At 28.1% G+C, this 25,489-nt stretch overlaps 1 protein-coding gene across 2 annotated transcripts in view; it reads left to right on the top strand.

Annotated features, from left to right (window-relative positions):
* The window catches only part of LOC108693288 (elongation of very long chain fatty acids protein AAEL008004-like), a 48,243-nt gene extending 25,850 nt beyond the window's left edge, over positions 1–22,393 (top strand). For both annotated transcript variants that reach the window (XM_018202159.1, XM_018202160.1), the window contains exons 2-6: positions 6,965–7,037; positions 13,831–14,021; positions 19,445–19,582; positions 20,081–20,323; positions 20,902–22,393. In XM_018202159.1, the coding sequence (XP_018057648.1) occupies positions 6,977–7,037; positions 13,831–14,021; positions 19,445–19,582; positions 20,081–20,323; positions 20,902–21,258 (990 nt within the window). In that variant the 5' untranslated portion in view covers positions 6,965–6,976 and the 3' untranslated portion in view covers positions 21,259–22,393. The remainder of the gene's footprint in view (positions 1–6,964; positions 7,038–13,830; positions 14,022–19,444; positions 19,583–20,080; positions 20,324–20,901) is intronic.
* The last annotated feature ends 3,096 nt before the right edge of the window (positions 22,394–25,489 follow it).

Genomic DNA, 25,489 nt, shown 5'->3' with positions numbered 1-25,489 from the left:
TATATATATATAAAACAATTAAATTTTTCTAAATTAGGCCCCTTTCTGTTGCTAATTAAATCGAACATAAATGAAAACTTAAAATAAACTTTTAGATAAAAAAAAATTTTATTAAATTCATATAATTTATGTTTTATACCATGTATAATCTATGTATTATCTAAGACATAAGCTTCGCTTGTCTTAACGCCGAGATACTAATCGTATCTTCAGAAAAATGAAAAATTTATCCTTCAATATCTGTCTATTTATACGCAAAAAGCATCATTCTACTAAGAACAGTAATTTCTTAGTTCTTTTTTTTAATATAACAATTGTCTTTAAGAATTTTAAAAATTATTTTCTGAATAAATAAGTCTTAAAAGGTGATTCTTTAGTAAAGTGCCAAAAATTTGCAAAAACAAATATCTGCGTAATTTAGATAAAATATTATAACCAGGTGTATATCTTAAAAATAATATGAAATGTACGATAAAATAATATGAAATATACGATAATAAATCAAGAGTTACATTTTTATCAAATGAAAAAAAATGACATTAATGTTCACCTTTCGAAATTAAATTCGAAGTTAAATTCGATACTTCAACTTTATTATATAAAACAATTATTGTATAAAACTATTTATTATACAAAGAAATTAGACATTTCTGTAATAACTCGATTTACTAAAGAACCTTAAAATATATTTATTATAAAATTTAAATAATCTCATTATTATACACATCATTATTATGTATATTAAAACAAATCGAATTTGTTTTGATATGTATAATAATCTTGATTGAAATATTAATCTTTCAGTTAGGTTTCACAATATATATATATATTTTAAATAAATTTGATGCTTATGATAGAAGTTATAATAGATTTGCCGATATATAAACTTTTGAAATACTTGAAACACTTATGAATATATATATTTAAATACGGTCTGTAATTTTCTGTGTATAATCATTCCAATAGATATAAATATTACATAGAGGAAAGTCCCCTATTATGAGATAGGTGCTTAATATGACATAGCGACGTTTCTGCTAAACTAATAAACGCTATCTATTGGTTCCCCTATTACCCTGAATTTATTACTCTTGGACTGAAAACTATTTAACAGAAAATTCCTTATTAGATAAAATCTGTAGTCATTGTAAAACAAGATTTTAGAATTTGGATGTCTCCAAGTTTCATTGATGTGAGCATTTTAATCTTGTTTATTATTTAATAAATAAATATTTGGCAATAGATTCTTTATGTAGTGATAGAGTAAGGTCATACTAATAGAAAAATATAAGATATGTTGAATTGTTTAATTACAGAAGTTAGATTTGATGATCGTAAAATCATAAGGCGTGGAAATCGTAACATGAGATACCCAGGATATTCCTAATTTGAAATAATCCATGCTCCTGTATTATAATGAAAATCGTTGCTAAAGTATAAATGTTGTACAATAATAAAAAAGACAATCGGAATGAACATCGAGTGTCTATATCTGCAATACTTGATTCCAATTACCTGAAAACGAATTCTGGATATAATCTATGCTCATTTTTCGCGCACGCTGGCTGTGTTTGTTTGAATTTTAGAAACATTAAATAAAGTTTTTTAATTGCAATACTGATATACTTTGCGTTTTACTATCGATTTCTCGATGCATCTCATATTAGGAGCAAAATTGTTTGACTTGCGATTTGCTCACTTTTTATATTTCTTTAATTTAAAAAAAAATGGAATTTGAATTAAATTTTATGTAACGTTACCTTAAAGCTTATTAAATTTCCTTCAAAATGATCTATAATTTTTTAAAATTCTGCTTATAGACTGCTTCTAGCATTTACCCAATGAACTCTGTATCTTATAAAGGGGCCTTTTCTCTATTTATGTATCTGGATATTTTGCTTATGAAAATGATATAATATGATCAATATACATATCTGAGAAAAGAAAACAAAATTAAAAAGTCAAAAGTAAAATAAAGAACGCAAGGTAGGCTATTAAATAAATTAATATGCTTATATTTTTACATTACGAATTATGTAATATAATTAATTATTCGGACATATTGAATATGTTAGATATTCAAAGAGTTGATATGAAAGATGAATTCTAACAAAGCCATTGCTACGAGAAAATTAATCAGATACCTTGTCATTGAAAGCATTCATAAATCCGGATCTACAATAGGTATTTTTTAAACTTTAAGCTATAAAAAAATTGCTCAATTACAGTCGAATACAAGGAAAATAATTGACTATGATTTGTCATTTCTGGCTTAAAAACCTATTGCAAATCCGGGCTAATACTTTCAATGGCAAAGATCTACACGTCTTTATATATTACACAATCAGTAAAAAAAATCTAATGTAAAAACGTTACAATCAATAAAAAAATTCCTTAATGTTTCCAGTAAAAGAATACTAACAGATAATAAACGTATTTAATGACCATATTGAACGTACTTTGATGTAAAAGAATAATTCTTATTCATAATTGCACAATGCGAAAAGTCAACGCCGTCTTTATACCGCTTTAACAATCATCATGCCTGATTCGCATGCATTAAGTGCACTTATCAATATGAATTAACTAACTACGTAACTGTATGTACGTAGATTCGTATTCACGTTCGAGCGCATAAATACGTCCACATATACAGTCGGTCACGCTCGACTACATCTACCTTCCTTACATCGAAATTAAAGCTCAGTATGCCAACGTCATTGTGATCATCGTTCAATGAAAAGATTCGACGAAATGTTAATTCGAACATTCTACGAGTGACCGTTATTTCGACCTACTAACGGATGACATGTACACACAAAATCGGGACGGGGCGTGAGCATATTAAAAAACGCACATGAACTCTTGAAAAGAAATTGAGTCAGAATAATTGATACACAAGACACAGTATCAAAGAAAAAAGATAGAGACAAGTCATAAATATTTGTACTCTTTGATCAATTTACAATCGGATTTTTTTGATTGATTTCAGAATCGCATATAATAAGAGAAATTATTAGTAAACAGAAGGGATTCTCTTCTTTTTCGTAGCAATATTAAATTAGTTATTAAGCTAATTATAATTGAAATGTTATTTTTATGCGACAGTAAAACATAGCTTAAGTTATTTAAATTTTTGAGTGATGACTCTCGACAAGACGTCATTCCCTCCACGTCTTTATAAAGATTTCACTTATAATATATATTATTCATTTCCATTCAGAATTGAATTTACTAATAACACAAGAAGAATAAGAAATTTATGTCGTTTTCTACTGAAAGCATTATTGAGAATAATACAAATAAGTTGATATGCAAAAGAAGTTATATTTAAAAATATAAAAAAATTGGATTTTGGAACGCTTGTATTTCATTCTTTCTAGAATATGGAACATATTAAAAGTATGGAACATATTAAAAGTACGCTAAGACTCTTACAAATTATAAAATCAAAAGAAAAAAAGTAGACTTAATGGTAAAAAAGTTAATGTCCTATTGTTATAGGAAAGTATGTAAAAGAAAAAGTTAAATTCTCTAAAATTCCTACTGTTGCACAAATGTAGTTATATTCATCAGTCATATTAATTAAAATGGCAGATTTGTACTAATATCAGCTTAAATCTTTTTTCTAGCTGCAAAATCATGTATTATTTTAATAAATAGAAATTATAATTTCTCTAGTGCCATCTTATGTTAACTAAAATAAAACTGAAATTTTATTAATTTCTTTTGAAAAAGTTCTCACAATGTTAATTTCATTAAAATCCAATTTTATTTATGGTAAAATAAAATTTTATTATTATAATAAATAAACCATTTAATCATTTAACCATTGTATACTTTTTTCCCTATAACAGTACAACATTAACTTCTTTTGTAATTGGATTTATTTTTTGTTTTGATTTTATAGAATTCATAACTGTTTCAGCATATTTTTAACACATTCAATTCATACCCTAAAAACTACAGAATACAGGCGTTCCAATATCTATTTTTTTTATACTTTCGAACTTTTTTATTATAATTAATGAGCTATATTTCATAAAGTATATATTTTATATTACAGTCAAATGTTGTATAATTAATAATCAAAGGTGACATAATATCATAAATAATATTTATTTACAAATATTTCGCAATTTTTTGTCGCAATTTAATCTCGGGAAATGACAAACGCCTAATTTTCTCAAACTTTTTCCTATTGCTTGTCGTGTCAAAGTATATTTATATAATTGATTTTTTTAATTAAACATTTTTTTTTATTTTACGCTAATGACTTACACATTGAATATGTTAAAAATTATGCTAAGACAATTATTCTATATTTTCTGATTTTGACATGATGTTTAAGTTAGTATTGTCTTATTCAAAATTAATTAATCTGTTATTTTAAATTTCGGCACACATATAAATACGAAAGTTATTATTTTTGTATTTTATGTCTGATAAAATTGAATAAATCGAGTAGATCCATTTTTAATAAGATATGATACTGACTTAAATATATAAATTGTACTCTCTAAATCTGAATCAATGAATAATCATTGATATCATTAGTGCGAAGTGGTAATTAATGAATTAAATGTGAGATCAATTTAATCTAACTAATCTTTATTGTAAGTAATAAATTAACCTTGTTTTACATACATACATTCAGTGAATATGGTATTGAAAGATTGAAATTAATGCGCAAATCAGTAGCTTAATATATTTTAAAGTTGAACTTTACTAATTATCCAATGTCAAGTATGCCACTGGATAATTAATGACTATCCACTGATTCAGATTTAGAGAGATATATTTGCATAAAATAAAAAATTAATTATATTTCAACATGATAAACGACTATAAATCAATTTTTTTTTAATCTAACGCCTTTCGAGATTCTTCTTATCTCATTTTCTATATTTATCTATATTTAATAATTTAAATGAGAAAAATTATGCATATATTCGTGAAAGAATTATTTACGTGAAAATAACTTATGCCATATAGATTGCTCAAATATAAATTCATTCAAAAGAAATCGATTTCTTTAGTATAATCAGAGATTTCGAGTGCAGTGGAGCTTTGAGACAGTAAGCAAAAAATAAGCAACTTGAATGTAGTTTCTGTCGCGATTTTAAGTAAAAGAACTTATCCGCAGAAAGCGATCTCTCTTAAATATTACATACTTTCAACACTTGTTCTCAAGTAATTGTATTTTGTAAACAATCTTTTTTATTGAATGAAAGTGTTACAAGCTAAATACAGTGTATTCAACAAGAATTATTACAATCAAAAATTTCTTCAACTATTTCCGGTAATCCACTAAACTATATCCTAACACAGCACGTGTTTTCACATGATATCTAAAATATCGCCGTCTTTGAACACGATATTTTATAATATATAATTTTAATCAGATTATTTCAAAATAATATTAATCTTTTGAGCCGAAACTTTCTAATAAAGTAACTTTTAGGGATTTTCGGAATCGTTAAATTCGATTTTCGTTTCAAAATTCAAAAATTCAAATTAAAAAAAATTTAATTATTGCGTGAAATTCTGTTTTGGGAAATTCTTCATTTAGTTTGAATGTATTGAACCCGAAAATATTGAATTTCAAAAGTGTCAAAACCTCTATGAAAAAAGAGCTAATAATCAAAATTTGAAAATCATTTTAAAAATTAGGATTAATTTACATAACATTGATAAGCTTCAAATAAAGCGAACTGAAACTGAAGAAACTGAAAACTTGATGTTACTTTACAATTAAAAACTCCCTAAAACCAAGTTTGAATAATCCGATTATTTTTTTAAATATTCTGGTATTGAATTCACAATTTTGATTTTTTTATTTTTGACCTCAATTCAAACAAAATATCAAATCATAAGTCAAGTTTCATCAAAATCATGCGAGCAATTTATAATATAAGAGCGATCCCAAATGAAATTGCCAGTTCACAAAATATTAAGATCAAGATCTATTGTTGCATAATGTGTCTTTAATTATATCCAAATTATATGTTATTCATGCTTTGCATTTTTTTATTTAGAAGATCTATTTATGCAGAGGTCTATTTTTTAAATCTTATAACTCTTCCTTGAATGCACGCTAAAACTTTTTGTGTTAAAATTGCGAATAAACAGGCCATTCAAGTTCTTAAAATTTTGTGCTTAATTTTTATATATTATTTGTGTTACTTTTATTTGTCTTAAAATAATGTTAAATAAAAATTGAATAAAGCTCCAATGATTAAATCAATAAAGGTTTATGATGCCAATGAGAGCCAAACAATGTTTTACTTGTTCAAATATAATATAAATATTATATATATATATGTCAATCACCAATTACAGACGTTTCGATCATAAGATTTGATCATCTTCAGTGTATGTCGATAACCTTTTCGGAGTCAAATTAATTCGTTGTAACAGTATAGATACAGTTAGTGAAACCTATCATTAGTCTATTATCCAAATTTAAGAACTTTATATTCGTCTATTGTACTTAACTGGATACCCAAACATTAATTTAAGCTAAAATTAAGTTTATAAGTGAAATTTTTAATAAGTTATTCGTAGTCAAAATATTAAAATTAATTATATCAGTTAGATAACCTTACTTTGTACTCAGCATAACGATGATCCGTTATAAACGCGATATGATTATAACTATATCTTGAGAGTATGAAAGGACATTTCGCATTCTCATTGTTTATAAGTCTTAATGTTAAAATAATATCAAATTTAAGTGGACTGTTTGAGACACATGAAGGATGTTAAATTTAGCACAAATTTTCCAATTATGTAAAATTTGTTACAATTTATTATTTTTTATTGTATTTTTTACCTCAAAATATAACATTGTTTCAGCGCCACTGTTATAGTGGTTTTCTGATTCTATTAAAAATACTCATAATCAGCACTATTCTTTCAAAAGTACAAGCAAAAAATAATTCTTACTATATTTTACTTTCAGATTTTATTCAAGATGACGAGCATAGTGACAAATCTGATGCATAGTTATAGGGACCTTATGGACAATCAGTCCGGTAAGTCCATTACGTTTTAATTATATTCTTTAATTATATACATATTTTAATTCTCGCATCCAAAACTTTCCTGCATTTTTTTTAAACTAATTATAATATAAAACTTTTTTAATATATTCGTAAAGGCTAAAAATAAAAAAATGGATCGAAATTATAATATCAATCCTCCTGTATCAAAATAGAATATTATACAAGCATACATTATCATTTCAAAAGTCGTTTCAAAAACTCATTTGCTTTGCTGTTACCATTCTAAAATTAGCTATTATGAAATGGAGATCGAAAATTACAATCATATTATATCGTAAAAATAGATTGTTTTGCTTATCATTTAAAAATATATTTTTTTAACGAAATGAAAAAGTTATGAAAAAATCATAGATATTTGAAGTAATGTAATAAGTTTGGCGATTTAAAACTTGGATCAAAAATTATTTTACAATAAGAAGTAGACATGCTCTTTTAAAAATAATTATAATTATAATTATAATGAGCAAATTTTCATTTAAATTATAAAATTGTATTATTAAATATAAATATCGATTTTATTAAACTGTTTTATATGTATATAACATTTATTTTTATAAAGTATAAATTTCTAATTTCAATCATTTTTTTGCAGAGATTATATATATATATATATAACGCGTGCGTGCGTGCGTGCGTGCGTGCGTGGTGCGTGTGTGTGTGTGTGTGTGTGTGTGTGTGTGTGTGTGTGTGCGTGTGTGTGTGTGTGTGTGCGTGCGTGCGTGCGTGTGTGTGTGCGTGCGTGCGTGTGTATCTGATATTCTTAAAAAATTGATCGTGATATCGTTTATTCTATTAATTTAAATACGTTAAATATATTAATAATATGGAATATGGCAATATGATAACAATTAAATCGATAATTAATCTATTATTAATTAAGTGCAATGCCTGTATCACAACGACATTCGATTTTACAATATAAAGATAGATCTGCAGTCACACATTTAAATCTCCGGAGATTTTCATAACCTTTTCTCTTTGAAAAGATCTCGTATGGTGCTAAATTATTAAGGAAGAAGAATTACCAGCGTCATGACTGACATTTTTAGAAAAACATTAACGAACATGAATTGGCGCAAATATAGAAATTTTTAACGATCGTTCTTAGACTCCTCGAGCTAATATTTCATCGAATCTCTTCATTGAACAGCGATATCATCATATTGAATTCTAATCTTGATACAAGAAAGTACACACTAAAAGCCTTTTGAGTATAGATTGCGATAAAAAATTGTTCGCTATATTTTCGCAAGACTTGATAAATTCATGAGATTTAGAAATAGCTCTTAATATGTTCCGTATTGACATCATTGTGTCAATAAGCTATGTGTTCACGAATTAATGTAATCGCACGGTGAAATCTCTTCTTACCAGTATTGTGTAATACTAGTAATTTCGCAAATATGCTAATAGAGGAGATGAAGTAGAGGATATTTACGTAACATGGCCCATTAAATGGCCCAGTATTAGATGTTCAATGACATAACATTCGTGATATGTTAATGGATGAAAAAGAAAGAGATCGCATTTAGCATCCGATGTTTTTGCCGAACGAGTGGACCGTACAAGAAAAGCTGTGCAAATTTATTTATGAGAGTGTAAGAACGATGGAGCTTTTTACCGGAAATCCCGCGAGTATTACAACCGAAATTTCAACGATTCCCGGAGTCTGTTTACCGCACGTATTTTCATGGCGACGAGAAACCTTCCTTCCCCTCTTCAGAATCTTCCGGCATGGCGCGAGTCAATATCGTGTCGTAACATCGACAAGCGTTCGCGTTTCTAATTTCTCCGAGAACCGTTCAGAATCCTTGACCGTCTGTTTTCCATATGAGTCTGACAAATCATTCTTGTGATTCTTGTTCCAATATTCTTTGCGATATCCGCGTAACGATACAAGAGCGAAAATAAATTACTTTTGATAAGATCTTAACCATTCGTCATTTTAGAGTTTAATTCTGAAGAAATCTATTTATAATGTAATTTGAGAACTGTTAGTTCTTTTCAATGGAAAGAACTTTTTAGAACGGAAAGATTTATTCAAATCGAGGATTCGTGGATATAAATAGACGTACAATTAATGAAAAGATATTTTTACAAAATTTATATTCTCAATTATTTCAGACATCCGTTTAACTTTCTCGCGAATTGAAGATGAAAGTGATCTGAAAGTAAAAGTACATGGAAAGAACAATTTTGCTGAAGTATCTAAAAATTTAGCTAGATACAGATCTGAAAATAATTTTGTTGCACCAGAATTATGTAGAATTATTTGTTTTCACTAACGAAAATTAACTTTAATAATCTCAGTTCAACTTCATCTTTTTCTAACTAGAAACTTTTTAAAATTAAAAAATAAAGAAAAGAAAAAGATAAAGAGTGTTTACGTGTTTACTTAAATTTATGTGTTAATTCAATACAAAATGAATATGTTAGAAAGTAATACAAATAAATGTAAAAAAATTAACACAAAAATGTAATCCTGACATAAGTAAATAACTACGAAAGCATATTTTTCCATTTCCACAATTAACATTTATAACGTGTTAAATTAATAATTACGTACTTTATTCATTCATGATATCTGACTCTCACCCCTTTAGAATTTATATTTTAAAACACATTATTTTTACATTATTTGTTCACTTATAAATTGTGTCATTTGATACTAAAAAATGTTGAATATCAATTTAACACAAGATATTTAAATAACATAATTACATTATATTAAATTAAACACTGAAATTTGTTAAAGAATTCAACACAAAATTTTCACAAAACGTTGAGTGAACCATTTCTAACATAAATATAAAATATTTTTTTACTATGTAACAAGGAAATCGAATAAACGAAAGGTAATAATTATAATTTATTGATAGACATTTTATTTATTAATGTTAAAACAGAACTGTATAGAGATAATTAAAAGATCAATCTCACAACAAACACTTGCCGGCAATTACAGGGTATACACCTATTCCAGAGAATTGAGAGACCTAACATAAATAATGAACTGTGGCGTCGACATTGACGGGATAAGATCGACGTTATCTTTAATTGGGGCGTGACGAGAGCAAGAAAATTGCACAGTCGTCTGACGTTTTGCCGCCGCGTCTTGAAATCGATGAAAGCAATCCACTAGTGTAGCGACTAATATATATATTTTTTTTTTTTTTCCTTTTTTTCTCCCATTAATGCCTAGAGACGAAGAAGTTTTCGTGTCATGCGAAAAACAGACGTAACTCCGACGAAACGATTGATATCAACATGATATCTGTAATCGGTGACGAGCTCGTATTTTTCGCTAATATAGGCCTCGTATAGGCCGTATAGACGCGGAGGCGCCTGCCATTTGTTTGATCGTTGCAATACCCGCTTTTTTGCCGCATTGTTGATTTCGATTTCAAAGATCTTCGCATAAGATATTACGTAATATCCGAATGCACGAATAGACGAAATTTGATGCAATATTCACCGTTGCCTAGCCGGCTTCACTTTGTCATTACAGTTGCGTTCCTCGTAACTTACTTACATCCACTTTCTTTTCCGATACCAACTGGCATACGCTTGTTATTGGGACATCGTTTTCGCATCGCCTTTTTCTCTCATTGATTAGTAAATTTTCTATTGTGTATCCAACTTTTCTATAATATCGGTGTTGCATCTTTTACGTAAGGTTCAATGGATGTTTTCAACGTTTTTTCATAACTGTAAACTAAACGATCAAATTGGCATGTTAATTAATAACAGCGTGCTAAAACCGAAGCGTATAATATCGATGACATGCTGTGCCGCTTCGTCAGCTTGTAATCGAGTCGTCGATCAATTGTGTGTTAACTAAGAATCCAAGCGTTTCGCAGAGAATGTTGAAAAAAACAGAAGAGAGAGAAAAGAGAGAGAAAGAAAAAAATTGTTCCATGTATCGGTCTCATAGGTATTCCGTCAAGCCGTGCGAGTGCGAGGGTAATTTAGTGGAAGGCGACTGCTCACTCATTCGCGCCTCCTGCACGCATTCGCGCCTTTTTCTGCTTCCTCCTTGTCGAGGGTGGATAGAAAAATGGCCATTTTCTAGAGTGCTCGGGAGATCGAACATATTGCTGCTTGAAAATCATCGCGGATAATATAAGATTGCCACAAAATTCGAAATCGGAAAAATCAGAGAAAAGTCAGGGAATTTTGCAAAACTTGCTGGAAAATTCTTAGCTCACAAAGAAGTTTAATGTATACATTACACATAATTTTGGAATACTATCAATTTAATAATCAAAAATGCAAGCAATATCAGCAACATTAATTCATATTGCAATGTTAAATATTCTCTCGATAAAAATTTTAATTTCCAATCATCCGTTTCCAAATCATCAAAAATACAAAAAATTTTTTAATATTATTGAAAGTCAGAGAAAATCATGAAATTTTTGGAAATCAGGAAAAAGTTGGAATTTTAAAGAATGAAAAATTTATGATAATCCTGTAATGATCCTCTTTTAGACGTGTATTTCAAAATCTTGTAATTCCAAAATATCTAAAATAAATGTTTATTTTGTAAGGTATATCACAATTCGCAAATCTTTCGTGGGCAGATAAAACTAAACTGAATTAAGAAGTTCTACATCATTTGTAATTTCTAATTAATAAATGATTAATTTTTAAGTAAATATTAATTAAATAAATGATTTAAAGATACGCAAGTTGGTAAGTGGAGTGATTAGAACATCTTTAAAACAAATTTTAATTCTATAGTTATATTTTTTTATTAGTATATTATGTTATAGTTAAATAATAAAATTGAAAATTGGACTCTCATCACTTAAAATAATAACAATATCAATTTAATAAGAGGTTAATAAGAGTCGACACAGGACGAGGTGTGTGATTTAATATGGATGACTTAATTCCAAATAACTCCGTGATGTCTTCTTTATTCAACATGAATGTTTCGACTCTCTTTTGAGTCTTCCTCAGCATACAAATGCTTTCTTCATCAAATATCACGCCAATAAAACTCTTAGTCCGTAGGCACGTTCGACACTCCGGAATATAAAGACTATATTGTATTCAATTATTAATAATTTATCTGATATTTATTATATTCAAGAAATCCAAAACTTCTAAACTTCTAAGCATGCTTGTGATTCCATTAAGCGTCCACTTTAGATTTGAAAACCTGGAGAGTGACTTAAAAGAGAGTCGAAACGTTCGTGTTGAATAAAGAAGACATCACGGAGTTATTAGAGTTAAGTCATCATTCCATATTAAAATTACGCACCTGTGTCGACTCTTATTAGCCTTAAATTGGTATTGTTATTGTTATAATTAAATTTACATCAGTTGTCTCTATAAGAACTGATAGAGGAATATAAAATATTGAACTTTAAAATTTATGAACATCTGCACTGTTAGATATTAAAAATGCAATGGTAACTCCTTTCAATTTCTTGAATTAATAACATTTTGTTATGTTTAACTTCCATGTTAAAATATAAATCAATCCATTTCTGTGTTGATTTTAAAGTATACAATATTCATATTAACATACTTAGTAAATAAATGTACTTAGTAAAATAAGCTAAGTTTGAATCAAATTTAATACATTTTCTTGAGTTAAATTGTTTTAACAATATTTTATATTTTAATTAACTTAATGACATATTAAACAGAAACAATGGCGATATATAGAAATGATTAAAAACTCAAAATGAACACAATTTAACATTATGAACTTAACAGTATAGGCAATACATGCTTTTTTTCCTTTTCTAGAATAAAGTATTAAAGAAAATTATATTTAATGCGTACTGTAGTCATCTCATCTTTTCACTTAAAAGTCAATAAATAATTAATATGGCCCTCTTCACTCGTTTGTATTGAAATAATTAATAATTAATACTCGTAGATTTTTTTCAAAAAAAAGCACGCGAAACTTCAATAACGTCCGATATAACATTCTGCTATAAGTTTATCTTTTAGCCAATACCGGCGTTACAACATCGGCATATCCGACATTGTTGTCGCGACAATGGTGTAACGAATTCTTGTTCGCAACGGTACTTCCTATCGCCAGTTACGAATTTTGACCTCGTTACAAGTGCTCATTGCATGAGATATTGCATAATGCGGAGACGACTTTTAAATTGTTATTGCACGCTCCACTTTCCAATGTACATATAATATATCTTGCGAAACATCGATACTCTTTGCATGATCGGAATTTCGCTTTATTCTTCCCTCGGCCCTGCCCCAAAAATTTTTATCTTCTTTTCAAATGCTTTCACGCACTAATTTACCGCGGCTTCTTTTCATTCATAATAGATAGATATATACTAAGAGAAATATTTATAGAGACTAACACCGAGAGAAATATACATATAATAATTTATTTTGTTGATATGTGACTATCAAAAAATGTCTTACTTCATTTAAAAAAATTGAAATTTGATTATTACACACAATTTTTTAATGAAAAAGTAAGAAATTTTTGATAGTCATACATCAACAAAATAAATAGTTGTACGTACCAAAACATTTCTCTCAGATTGCGCATTCCCTTAATATCTCCATTAGAAAAAAATAAACATATCGAGAAAGGAAGAAAGAAAGAAAGAGATAGTGATATAATACAAAATTCAAGCCTATCTCACTCTTTCTACACCGGTAGTCATAACTTCGGAAAGTGTGCATTCTATTTTTATTATATCTACATTTTCGTCTGTGATTGTCTCTTGTTATTTAATATTTAATATTTTATTCTCTCTGTTTTCAGATTCCAGGGTGAATGATTGGGCAATGATGAGCAGTCCTTTCCCGACCCTGGCGATATGTCTGTCGTACGCTTACTTTAGCAAGGTTCTGGGACCGAAACTGATGGAAAACAGAAAGCCTTTTGATCTTCGGGGAGTCCTCATTATGTATAATTTCCTACAGACTCTCTTCTCCATGTGGATATTTTACGAGGTTCGTTTTTCTTACATATTTCTGTAATGCCGAATTTACTGTCGCTTGACATTAAATTAACACACATTTACCATAACTACATATGAGCGAAACTACAGCGAAATTCCTAAATAAAAATCTCCACACACACACTCACACACTCACACACACACACACACACACACACACACACACACACACACACACACTCGTATTTATTATTCTATTAATTGTTAACAAGATCAAAATCAAATATCATAGGATTTATGGCATAAATGACCTGACTAGAAATTTATCCAAGGATTTTAGCAGATCAATCTGATCAGGACCTGCTAAAATCCCTGAATAAATTTCTAGTCGGGTAGTATCACATTCCAAAAGAAGCAAAAAATATATATTTCAAAGGTCCAGAAGGCAGAAGGAAGAAAGCCAAAAGGAACTTTATAATCTTTGGGAGATTATTCAAATCGACTTATATACGCGCCTTCTTATAGAACTTGTGGACATTTTCTTCTTATGAGTAATCCATCTCGTGGCATGGCTGCGTACTAGAAACGGGGTCAACCATAAATTAAATCATACTAACGAGAACCTTCTTATATATATATATATATATATAAATATACTTTATTTAGGATTATCTTAGGTCAACCAAACCAAATCCTTATAACATACAACCTTACAAAGGTCATATTCAAATCTGAAGAAAATTTTCTTAAGTATACCTTATTCAGATTATCTTAGGTCTATCAAACCAGCTCCTTATAATATACAACTTTAGAGTATGTTAAAATAGAGTATGTTAAAAGATCAACCATACTCAAACCTGATGAAAACCTTGTAGTAGGTGTACCTTATTTAGGATTATCTTACGTCAACCAAACCGGATCCTTATAACATATAAAGTTAATCTGACAAATTTTAGTCGGATAGATAAGAATAATCGAAAGATAAGAATCTTTTGATTATTCTTATCCATGGATGTATTCCGAGTTACACATAAAATGCATCATTTGTTCTTGTTGTTTATCAATTAAAGAAGAATAAAATATTACATCATTCGCTTCATGCGTAACTCGGAACGCGCCCTGTATGTCATCACACCATAGATTTCTGATAGACAAAATTATTTAAATAAAATTGAAGATAGAAATTAGATATTCCAAATTTGTTCACACGCCCAAATATAATTCATTTTATATCCGTTAACAAACATTGACGGAGTAATAGTTTTCGCCAAAATTTACGATCCACAATCGTTATTTGCGAAGATCGACAAGATTACTTCTATAAATTCGTAATCACGGCGATTTGACCGCGATTGTCTTCCTGCGCGGCGATCGACGGAGGAATTGCCTTCAATTATTTCTCCGCCTTTTGTTTTGATGGTCAATAACTATTGTTGATTCCAACAGGCAACAGTATGCGGTTTCGTGAAATAATTTCGAGAGAAATCGCGGTCTTCCGAGAATTCAAATAATCCTACCGAAAGGAACCGAAAGGAACACTTTGCTAAGTTCATTTATGATAATTACTAAAAGTACTTTAAGATGAAATTCCGAAATAAATTATTTTTCCGAAGCATCAAATAAATATTTTTTTATTTTTTTCTACCTCTTAATTTATTTATATTTACGAATAAATATCTAAAAACAGCTATATACATTGTGGAAACGTTCTAGTAATAAATGTCTATAATCGGACACTGATGTTTCATAAACATGTATTTAGATTGCGATTAAAATTTTTTTTTTATGAACATAATAATAAGTTAAAGAATGAGATATAAATCGGCCGATTTATATTGATTATTATCTGTGAATGCAAAAGAAATAAACAGTGCAAATTACGTATTGGTTATGCATATATCAGTATTACAATTAAATCCAGTTTCTTGCTAAAACGAATTAATATTTATAGGTTTTTATCATGTTCTGCTTCGAGCTTTTAAATGTGCTTAATTATTACGTCTAAAACACAAATAATTAAAGATACTATTGTAAATACGAGAACAATAATTTTTTATATGATTTAAAAGATTTATTTTATGTGAATAATTAAAGTTTGAATTAAAATTCATGTCAAAGTGGAGAAATTATATTTTTACAATGTACTTATTACACTATTTATTATATGCTTATTCATATTTATTTTTTATTTTTTATTCTGCAGCGTATTTTTTATTACGTATATGTAATATATATATATATGTATGTAATATATATGTGTGTAAGTATCTTTTGGACTTAATCGATTCGTATATATTTAAAGAAATACTAATCCTATCTGGGTCCGCATAGTCAATATTGCGTACATATATCATGATAGATATATACGCATGCATGTTATCAATGCCATGCGAAAATATCAAAATCTCATCACATTAGAAAAGAGATAAGCTACAATAATATTCAAAATGTTTTTATTTTTTTTTTGTATCAAAAAATATTATATAAAAAATATTATAATAAACAAAAATATTAAACAAAGTTATGTTGTGCACGAAGATTTAATGTTTTAGCTAAAAAATTAATTTGCTATGAATTATCTTTGTTTCGAGAAACAATTTATAAACTTATATATAACACTGATAATCAATAAGTCAGATAAAATTTAAAATAAATAAAAAAAGTATAGATGCTTAAAATTTTCGGCCAAAGCTGTATGTCCACACGCGTTATATGATAATTATGAAACAGCATAATTACAACGTAATTCACTCGCATCTACATAAATTAAAAAAAACAAATGTGCGTAAAATGGATTCTGTAATATTATTTTCATGAAAATTATTTACATTATAATATATATTTATAAAATATATATTATAAAATATATTTTCGTGGTTTTTTTAAATAGGTATATTTTTTTTTAATATCACAATAAAATACTGGATAAATTTTTTATATTTTTTATTTTTTATTTTCGCGAAAAAATGCGAAAAAACATTCTTACTTTTTTCTTTGTCAATTTTGTATAATTCTCTTTATGTAAATTTATTAATTTATTTTATATCTTGAATTTTTCATCAACTTTAATGTTTTATGTAACTTAGAAATTGCCTTTAAACTCTCTCACAACTTTCTAATTAAATTTATCGTAAAATTTTTCCTAATATTTGAATTTTTGTAAATTTTCATTATGAGGTCTTTCTAGAATTAATTTAAAATTAAATGCCCGAAGTTCGAGTTATGACATATAATAATTACAAATATTTATGATTATGACATAATTTAGAATCAGCACCGTTTACTTTGTAAACGATGTTGAAAATGAAATTTCTTCATGCATTTAAAATTGATTCTAAACAAAAGATTAAATATCAATTATATTCAAATGAAAATTAAATCAACTACCTCGATAATATCTCGGTTATATTAATAGATTCCTTAATTTATTCATGACATTCGTAGATTTGTCAAAATGACATAGTTTTTTTTTTTAGATTCGAATATATAGAACTTCATTAAATTTAAATGAAATATTTGGACACATTAATTCACTTAATTAAAGTGTTTTATATACGTTTTATATATATATAATTAATTATAAAATTACTTTATTTTTAGGCATTCTATTATATTAAAATTTTATTAACCTCCATTTGAATTGTTCCTTGAGACATTTTGTATGAATAAGCAATTTTGTCAATAACAATAAAGCATTCAGGAATTTGAAGGACGTTAAATTTGTATGCACATTTTTATTAGTTATAGAAAAAATATTATGATATAATATATACATAACTTTCTATATCAATGAGTTTTATCAATGAACTATACAATAAATTAATTTTTGCATCGCTCAAACGTTAATATTGCGTTTCTTGTTTAGTATATATTTCACAGTGCAAAATTAATGATTATCATTAATCTTTAAATGGTATTTTTTACAATATTTTTTACAGCAATATGCAATGATCGACAACAAAGTGTCAGTTGAAAATAAATGTATAAATCAAAGATCACCATTTAATGCCGACTATAATCATATGCATAACTTTTTATTATAACATAATATGTTAATTATAACATAGTAGTCATTATACATGTGTCACGCTGTGAGAGAATATACTGCGAAATTATAAATTACAAACAAATTGTACTTCACTCTATTAATAAATCATGAAAAAAGAAATCAATAAAAAGATAATTAATTAATGATCTTTTTAATCTTTGTAACTTTTTTCTTTTTTAACGTATGTATAGCATAAAAAAAGTTAACAAATTATTACAAGTTAATGAAATTTATGATAATCTTAAATCTTAATTTAGTTAAAAGGGAAACATTACTATTTATGTAGTCAATCATCATATTTATTTATATAAATAAATCTTTTAAAATCATTATGTAATTTTATTTATTGCGTGTTTAATTTGTCACTCATGCAGTATATTTCGATTATACTGTTGTTAATGTACATATATTAAATGTAATTTATTGCTTGTTTATTATCAATTTTAAATTGCTGACAATAAAAAAAGTACATAAATGGAACATAAAAAAATACTAGTAGTAAAGAAATCCTAACATTCGTGCAATCTTCTTATTGATTTTTTTTTTCGAGTGTTCTGTATATTATGATTATTTAATTTATTCGATCTTTTACATTTAAATAACGATTAACAAAAGGATTACGATCTGCTAATCACGTAATTCAAAAAGACCAAAGATAGTTATAAAGAAGAGAATAGGGCGTGTAAAATTAATTTACTCCGCAAACATAATGATTGTCTTTTCGAGCGCAACAGATTATACTCGTAACGATATTGCAACTCCTGAGTATAATTGAAGCCATTTAGCGAATTAATTCCATGCTTACAACTCGTGTGATCTCATGTACGCCCGACGCCTTTCAACCACACGAATTTATTCTTAAATTCAATAAAATTCTGCTAAATAATCTAATTAAAAAATTACATTCATCTAGCAGAAATATATATATATATACTCGTTCGTGTTTCTGTCTTTTGTACAGTTTAAATTCGATTTTAAGAAATGTTGAAATATACACAATTTGGACAAACAATCGCCCAAAAAACTTTTCCAGTTTACTTGAGATTTAAAAATTTCACGATTTCAATATTCATATAAAAATTTTAATATTGCATAAATTTGTAAATATTATTTATATCATATTTAAATGTTGTCCTATTTTAGAAAAATGAAAAATAATTTTTTTATATCATGTAAAAATTAAAAGTTTAAAAAATAAAAATTGTTATGCCTTTTTATTAGTTTCTTTGTTGCATAATTTGTTAGCAAAGTGAAATATGATTTTAATTGCAGTTCTAAGTGTGATTATAATTGATTTGAATTCTCCACACAAAGGATATCCTTGCATAATACACATCTAATGATCATGTTAAGAACTCACATACAACATGAAAGGTTATCATTATAACTAATAAAATGTATGTAATCAAGTGATTTTATTGTTTCAGTATCTTATGAGCGGTTGGGCGAAAGGTTATAGTATCCATTGTCAACCGGTGGATTATTCGTCCAGCCCGATGGGTCTCAGAATGGCAAGAACCTGCTGGTGGTATTATTTTAGCAAATTTACTGAATTCTTTGATACGGTGAGTATCGATTTTCACTTGGCTTGTCGAGTAGAGTAGACTAAAACAGATGTTAAAATACGAAAGTTCCGTTCGATAAATTCATTTATAACTTTAACATAAATTTCAATAAGTATCTTCGAGTTTGAAATCCTTGTCTTTAAGAATTTTTGAATAATTTATGAAAAAAATAGTTGTTTTTTATATCTATTGTTTTATTTCTTTAAAGATATATTGGAACTTTCCAATTTGCCACTCTTTTTTCTATTCCAAAAAATTATTATATAAAGATATATTATATATTATATAAAGAATCATTTAATTATTCGTTATTCATGAATGTGTTATATCTATAAATATTTTATAAAAAAAAAGAAATTCTGATTCTCGCGAATCAGAATAGCATTTATTATATTTTTAAAAAATTAACAAAATAATTTGTTGGGGAAATATTTTAAGCAAATTACTGAAATACCGAAAAAAATGAAGAGAACAAGAGAAAATTTGCATATTTTTTAGCTGTTCTTTATTCTAAGGAAAAAGAACCAACATGTTTCAACGCTTCATGTAATTCATCACGGAGTAATGCCCTTTTCTGTATGGATGGGGGTAAAATTTGCACCGGGCGGCCACAGCACATTTTTTGCCCTTCTAAACACCTTCGTACACATCGTGATGTATTTCTATTATATGGTAGCCGCGATGGGACCGCAATTCCAGAAGTACATCTGGTGGAAGAAGTACCTCACTACTATGCAAATGGTAAGCTCAATGTTATCTCGCGTTATTATGAATTTAGAAGTGACAATTGTCTATTATATCATTTTACGAGATATCGTACTCTTTGCAAATAGCGTTCTATTCATTATATTTCGCATTATATTTTGTCAACAATTGATTATTTTATATTACTATTATATTTATATTTACTATTTTAAAAATATATTCTACTTTTAAGAGATGACATTGTAATTTATTTTATACTTTTTTGAACGCAATAATAGGGATCAAAAAAAATGATTTTAGGTATAAATTCATACTTGTAAAAGATATATAACTCTTAATCATAAAAACAATCGTTTCTCAAGTTCAGTTGAATTAATTAAATAAATGAAATAGACAAAGCGGATTATCAATACAAAGATGAATCACTGACCGAGTTCTTAATTTGAAATCTCATTTATTCTATAATCCTACCTATTTGTCGGTATTGTTACTGATTTCTCTAGCCTTTAAAAATATATATCGATATATTTCAAATAGCGATTCTTCGCACATTTTACATGCTACAGAGTTTTTTTATTATCGCTTTTATTAACAATTTATCCTTTTGATTTCAGATACAATTCGTGATGATCATGTTCCATCAATTCCAATTGTTCTTCATCGAGTGCAACTATCCGCGAGGTTTCATGATCTGGATCGGCTTACACGGTATCCTATTCTTCGGATTGTTCTCGGATTTCTACAAGACGAAATATACGTACGACTCAAGGAAAAACTCCGTGAAGAAGATGCAAAACGGTATTTCCGGTGGAGCTTGCATGCCAGTTTTGGACGATAACGATAGCGCGACGCACAACGGTGTGTCCTCGTATACTACAATTTACAACAAGGAGTACAATAGCTGTTACAGCAACGGCACAAACAACGGTTACGTTGCCAATAATAACGTCACGGAGAAAAAACTCGCTTAGGACACGTGGGAAGCTCGAACATTTTTTTTATGTGCCGGTCAGCTGCTCGTCTTATTATACCTACAATTATCATTCTATCGTGAAAGATCACTTTGCAACATGTCCATAAACTTAGGTATGAGGATAAAAAGCCAAATTACATGCACGTGGTATGGAAGACAACGAGACAAGGATGGAAGAACTGGCACGTATCATAAAACAAGACATCTCGTTATTCTGCGTTGTTAGCAGAGCAGTAGTTGTGTTCACTAACATAGTCATCGACGACAGGGCTGTTACGATGTTCGACGTTAAAACTAACTAGGAAGAGGAAGAAGAAAAAATAAATATAATACAACTAATCGCCGTGGGAAAAAATTATTAAATCATTTTCGGGCCTTTGTGATATGGCATGGTCTTTAAATTAATGATTTGTGACATCTGCCATATGAAAATAGAACATTAATTATTGAAAATCGTTAATAGTACAGATACGAATTAGAAGGAAAAAAACTAAAGGACTACTTTTGCGATTTCCATGTTTGGCATTATATGAAAATTACTGCGATTTATAAAATCTTTAAATTACGACTAGTTTGACAAAGCTAATTAGAAATGAGATCACGACGAAATGTGAAAATAAGCTGTAAGCTGGGTAACATTAATACGCACACAACATGACGAAGAATATAGAGTATTCATCGTTGATAACTATACTGGAAAGAGCGACATTCGCTGTGTGTGCAATTTTTTTGTACTGGTTGTGTACGTATTGAATACGAGTGTGGATGTTTCTTAGTCGTACGTAATTTTTCAAGACATCTCTTGTTGAGACACATTGCTGGAACTAAACTCCCCTTCCCCCTTTCTCGTACATTATCGACTCTGCCGATCCGATTGTTTCATCTTCGGATAAACTATGTGGTAATTTAAGGAATAAAAGAGAGCGAAAGAACGATTAAGATGAACTTTATCAAAAAATTGAACAACCCAATCTCTGTCTCTTTCTAGCCCCAACTGTGTTCAAAACTCCGGTGTTCTTACAAATTAACGTATAAATCAATTCGCCCAAAATATCGTACAACAAAGTTGGCTGTACAATTATATTGGCAATATAAGTTAATGATTCGTAAAAATTATCAATAAGTAGTTTGAAAATGCCTCATATTTCTTTTTCCAAATAACTGTTGAGTTTTCTTCAAGATAATAACAACAAGATAATTATCTTGTTATTATTTAATCAATTTTTAAACATTACGATTTATAATTTAAATATTACGATTTTAAATTTGTCTTATATTTGTGTCTTTTTTTATTTTAATTTAAAAAATTAATTTAAAAATTTAATAAACTTTTTATTTTAAGTTCAAAAATTTACTTTATTTATAATATAATATGTATTTTATTTATATAATCCTATATTGCCGAAAATAACTTATTAATGATAACTTGTTTATTTTGTTAACAATTTCTATTTTTTACCGCTATTTATATTAATTAATTTTCTATCGCTTGTCCTTTCATAACTTTATGGAAATTTTACGAATTATTAGTAATATGCCAACCTCATCGGCTATATCATGACTTTTTACATATATAATTCACCACGTGGCTTGATTCTACTACTAATGGTACGATGATGTCTATAGTAAGCTGCCGAAAAGAGTTTGTCACTTTGATTGCTTTGTTTTCAAATATGAATGGCAATATAAGCTGTACTGCGACTTGTTACTATCGTACATGACGCAACACGCTTTAATCGATCAGAAAAGGCATATGACGTTCATGTCGTGAAAATCACATTCTAGTATCGTGGAATCAAGCTTCGAGAAAGAGAGCAAGTACTTTTATGAATAATGGGCCTCTCTTACACGTGATCCGTAAGTTTGATCACGCGATCGAAGAGTCGAACGAATGTGTCTCAAGATATGTATACACACACGCGAATAATACTATATTTGAGGGGAAGGGCAATGTTTAGAGATCGTAATAGTCGCACTATAAAATTAATATATTTGTACACACTTCCTATTTTTATGAATATATTATTTATGGTGATCCATAATAAAATCTCTAATGATAAAATGTTTCTCTCGACTGTAATAAATTCAACCTCGGCTATTTTTACAGGCATAAGCTAGCTCTAACGAACGAGAGTGAGAGAATTATAATCTTAACATCGTATTCGTCATAATGAGCTTCCTCATGAAAGTACATACATTTGACGATTGTTTGCAAAACAATCAGACAAATATAATCACCGAAAATCATTCACAATTTTTTTTTTATTTATGCTTACAACGAGTTTGTAAAACGTTCCAATTCTGCTTGATCCAAAAATACAACGATTTTTTATTATATTCAGAAAAATGCATATAAGATGTAACTTGGATAAGCCCAGATTTGAATTATAAACATGATTAGACGACGAGAATATGTATATTTCCTTAGATTATTATATAAAGAATTAATTTATCTCTACATAAACGCATTCCCTGTGTTTCCGAATTATTACAATGCACTTTAGAATTGACGTTTCAGTCGTCGATTTTTCATCTTTCAATTTAATCATTTACTACTCATTTATCGAAGCTTCGCTTTGTCGCTCCGATTAAGCATAAGTGTAATAGAGGACATTCTCGTGTCTTATAACGAAATATGAATGACAACGCATACGCATAATCTGAAGAACTGCCGTAATTGAATAAGAGCGTGCACGAAATTTCATAAGACATGAATTAAAAGCGGAAATTTAAGCTAAGAGAAATATTTAGCGAATTCTCTCAAGTGTTTCAGAGCTTTATGCAATTTTTTTTATCTTACATACAATATAATGCGATAAAAAGTAAGGTTACTTCCTAACTAGTTAAACTTCTAGATGGTAATTGGACATACTGTGTTACGTTGTCTTATTGTTAATCTTGTTTAAGTTGTGATATTGCGGTATTGTGGTATAACAGTACTAATTAATACGTTTAAGAAGAAAAAAAATTCGACAAGATAGACGATGAAGTGTAAATTATAACTTTTTTTATGGGTATCATAGATAATTTTTAGTTTTTAGCAAAAATAATAAATCTCATTAAGATTCTGAAATCTATCAGTGAAGTATCATATTGTTTAACAAAACATAGAATAGTCGAAAGATTGTACAAAAAAATTAACTTGCATCTCTTCGAACAACTGATAAATAGATTATAAAAACTTTTAAAGAGACCAAGAAAATCTTTCGATTTTTTTTCCTAACAGATGCAATACTTTTCCTAGAATATCATTGCTACTACATTTTGTACTTTGACTACACTTTGTTAACTTAAGCGAGTCACTTTTGATCACAATATTTTTCTAACGAGAAATCAAATTGAGCTAACTGCAATTTCGCGATATAGCTTTAACCTCATAAATCTAATTATTTATTAAGAGAAATTATTATTTATAGACGGAGTAATCACTAAGTTTTATTCTTCTTATATTTCCAGCAACGTTCATACGAAACAATTACGGAAGTTTGTAAGAAATAAGACAACCGTATATATAAACATCGTTTATTTTATTTTTTTTTTAAATTTAGATTATTTTATTCTTGAAATATTAAAACATAATGTTTGCATCTTTGTTTTTCTAAAATAATTTTTTGGTTAACGAAATGTAAAACGCAAAGATCTTCATAGAATTTTAGGGCATAATGCTGAATAATAAAATGCGATATCTTCACATGTATATAGAAACGAGCGATCTGCGTGTGGTAGCATGATATGCTACCATATTTCACGTTCATGTTTTTAGGCGCACTCGAAAGATCTACCAAAAGTGAGAAACTACGACAATGAAAGAGCGTATCGCATCATGTACCTAAACGTTATGAGCTCTGTAATGATTCTCATTATATTTTTGTACATAATTGGGGAAAATTACGAGAGAACAATAAAACGATTGAAATGAAAGAAACTCGGCGTACTCGAATACTGCAAGGAAGTTAATTAACAGGCACACAATGAGTGAAATTTGCCCAATAAATCTAAAAATATCTAAAAGTAAATTTGTTACATAAAGTTTCTTTGAAAAAGGACATTTTTTTTGAAAACAATACATACATTTATACCATAATTATTCGACTAACAGATATTTTATATTTTACTCCGATTTCAAAAGCTGAGTAAGTATTCCATACTGTTGATAAAACAGATGATATTTTATTAGAATAATCGATACTGTTTTTGTTATATATTGATTACATAATTGTATTCTAAAT

The sequence above is a fragment of the Atta colombica genome, unplaced genomic scaffold, assembly GCF_001594045.1.
Source record: "Atta colombica isolate Treedump-2 unplaced genomic scaffold, Acol1.0 scaffold9, whole genome shotgun sequence".
Taxonomy (NCBI): Eukaryota; Metazoa; Arthropoda; class Insecta; order Hymenoptera; family Formicidae; genus Atta; species Atta colombica.
The sequence above is the reverse complement of the archived record's forward strand: the minus strand, read 5'-3'. Positions and strand labels throughout refer to the sequence as shown.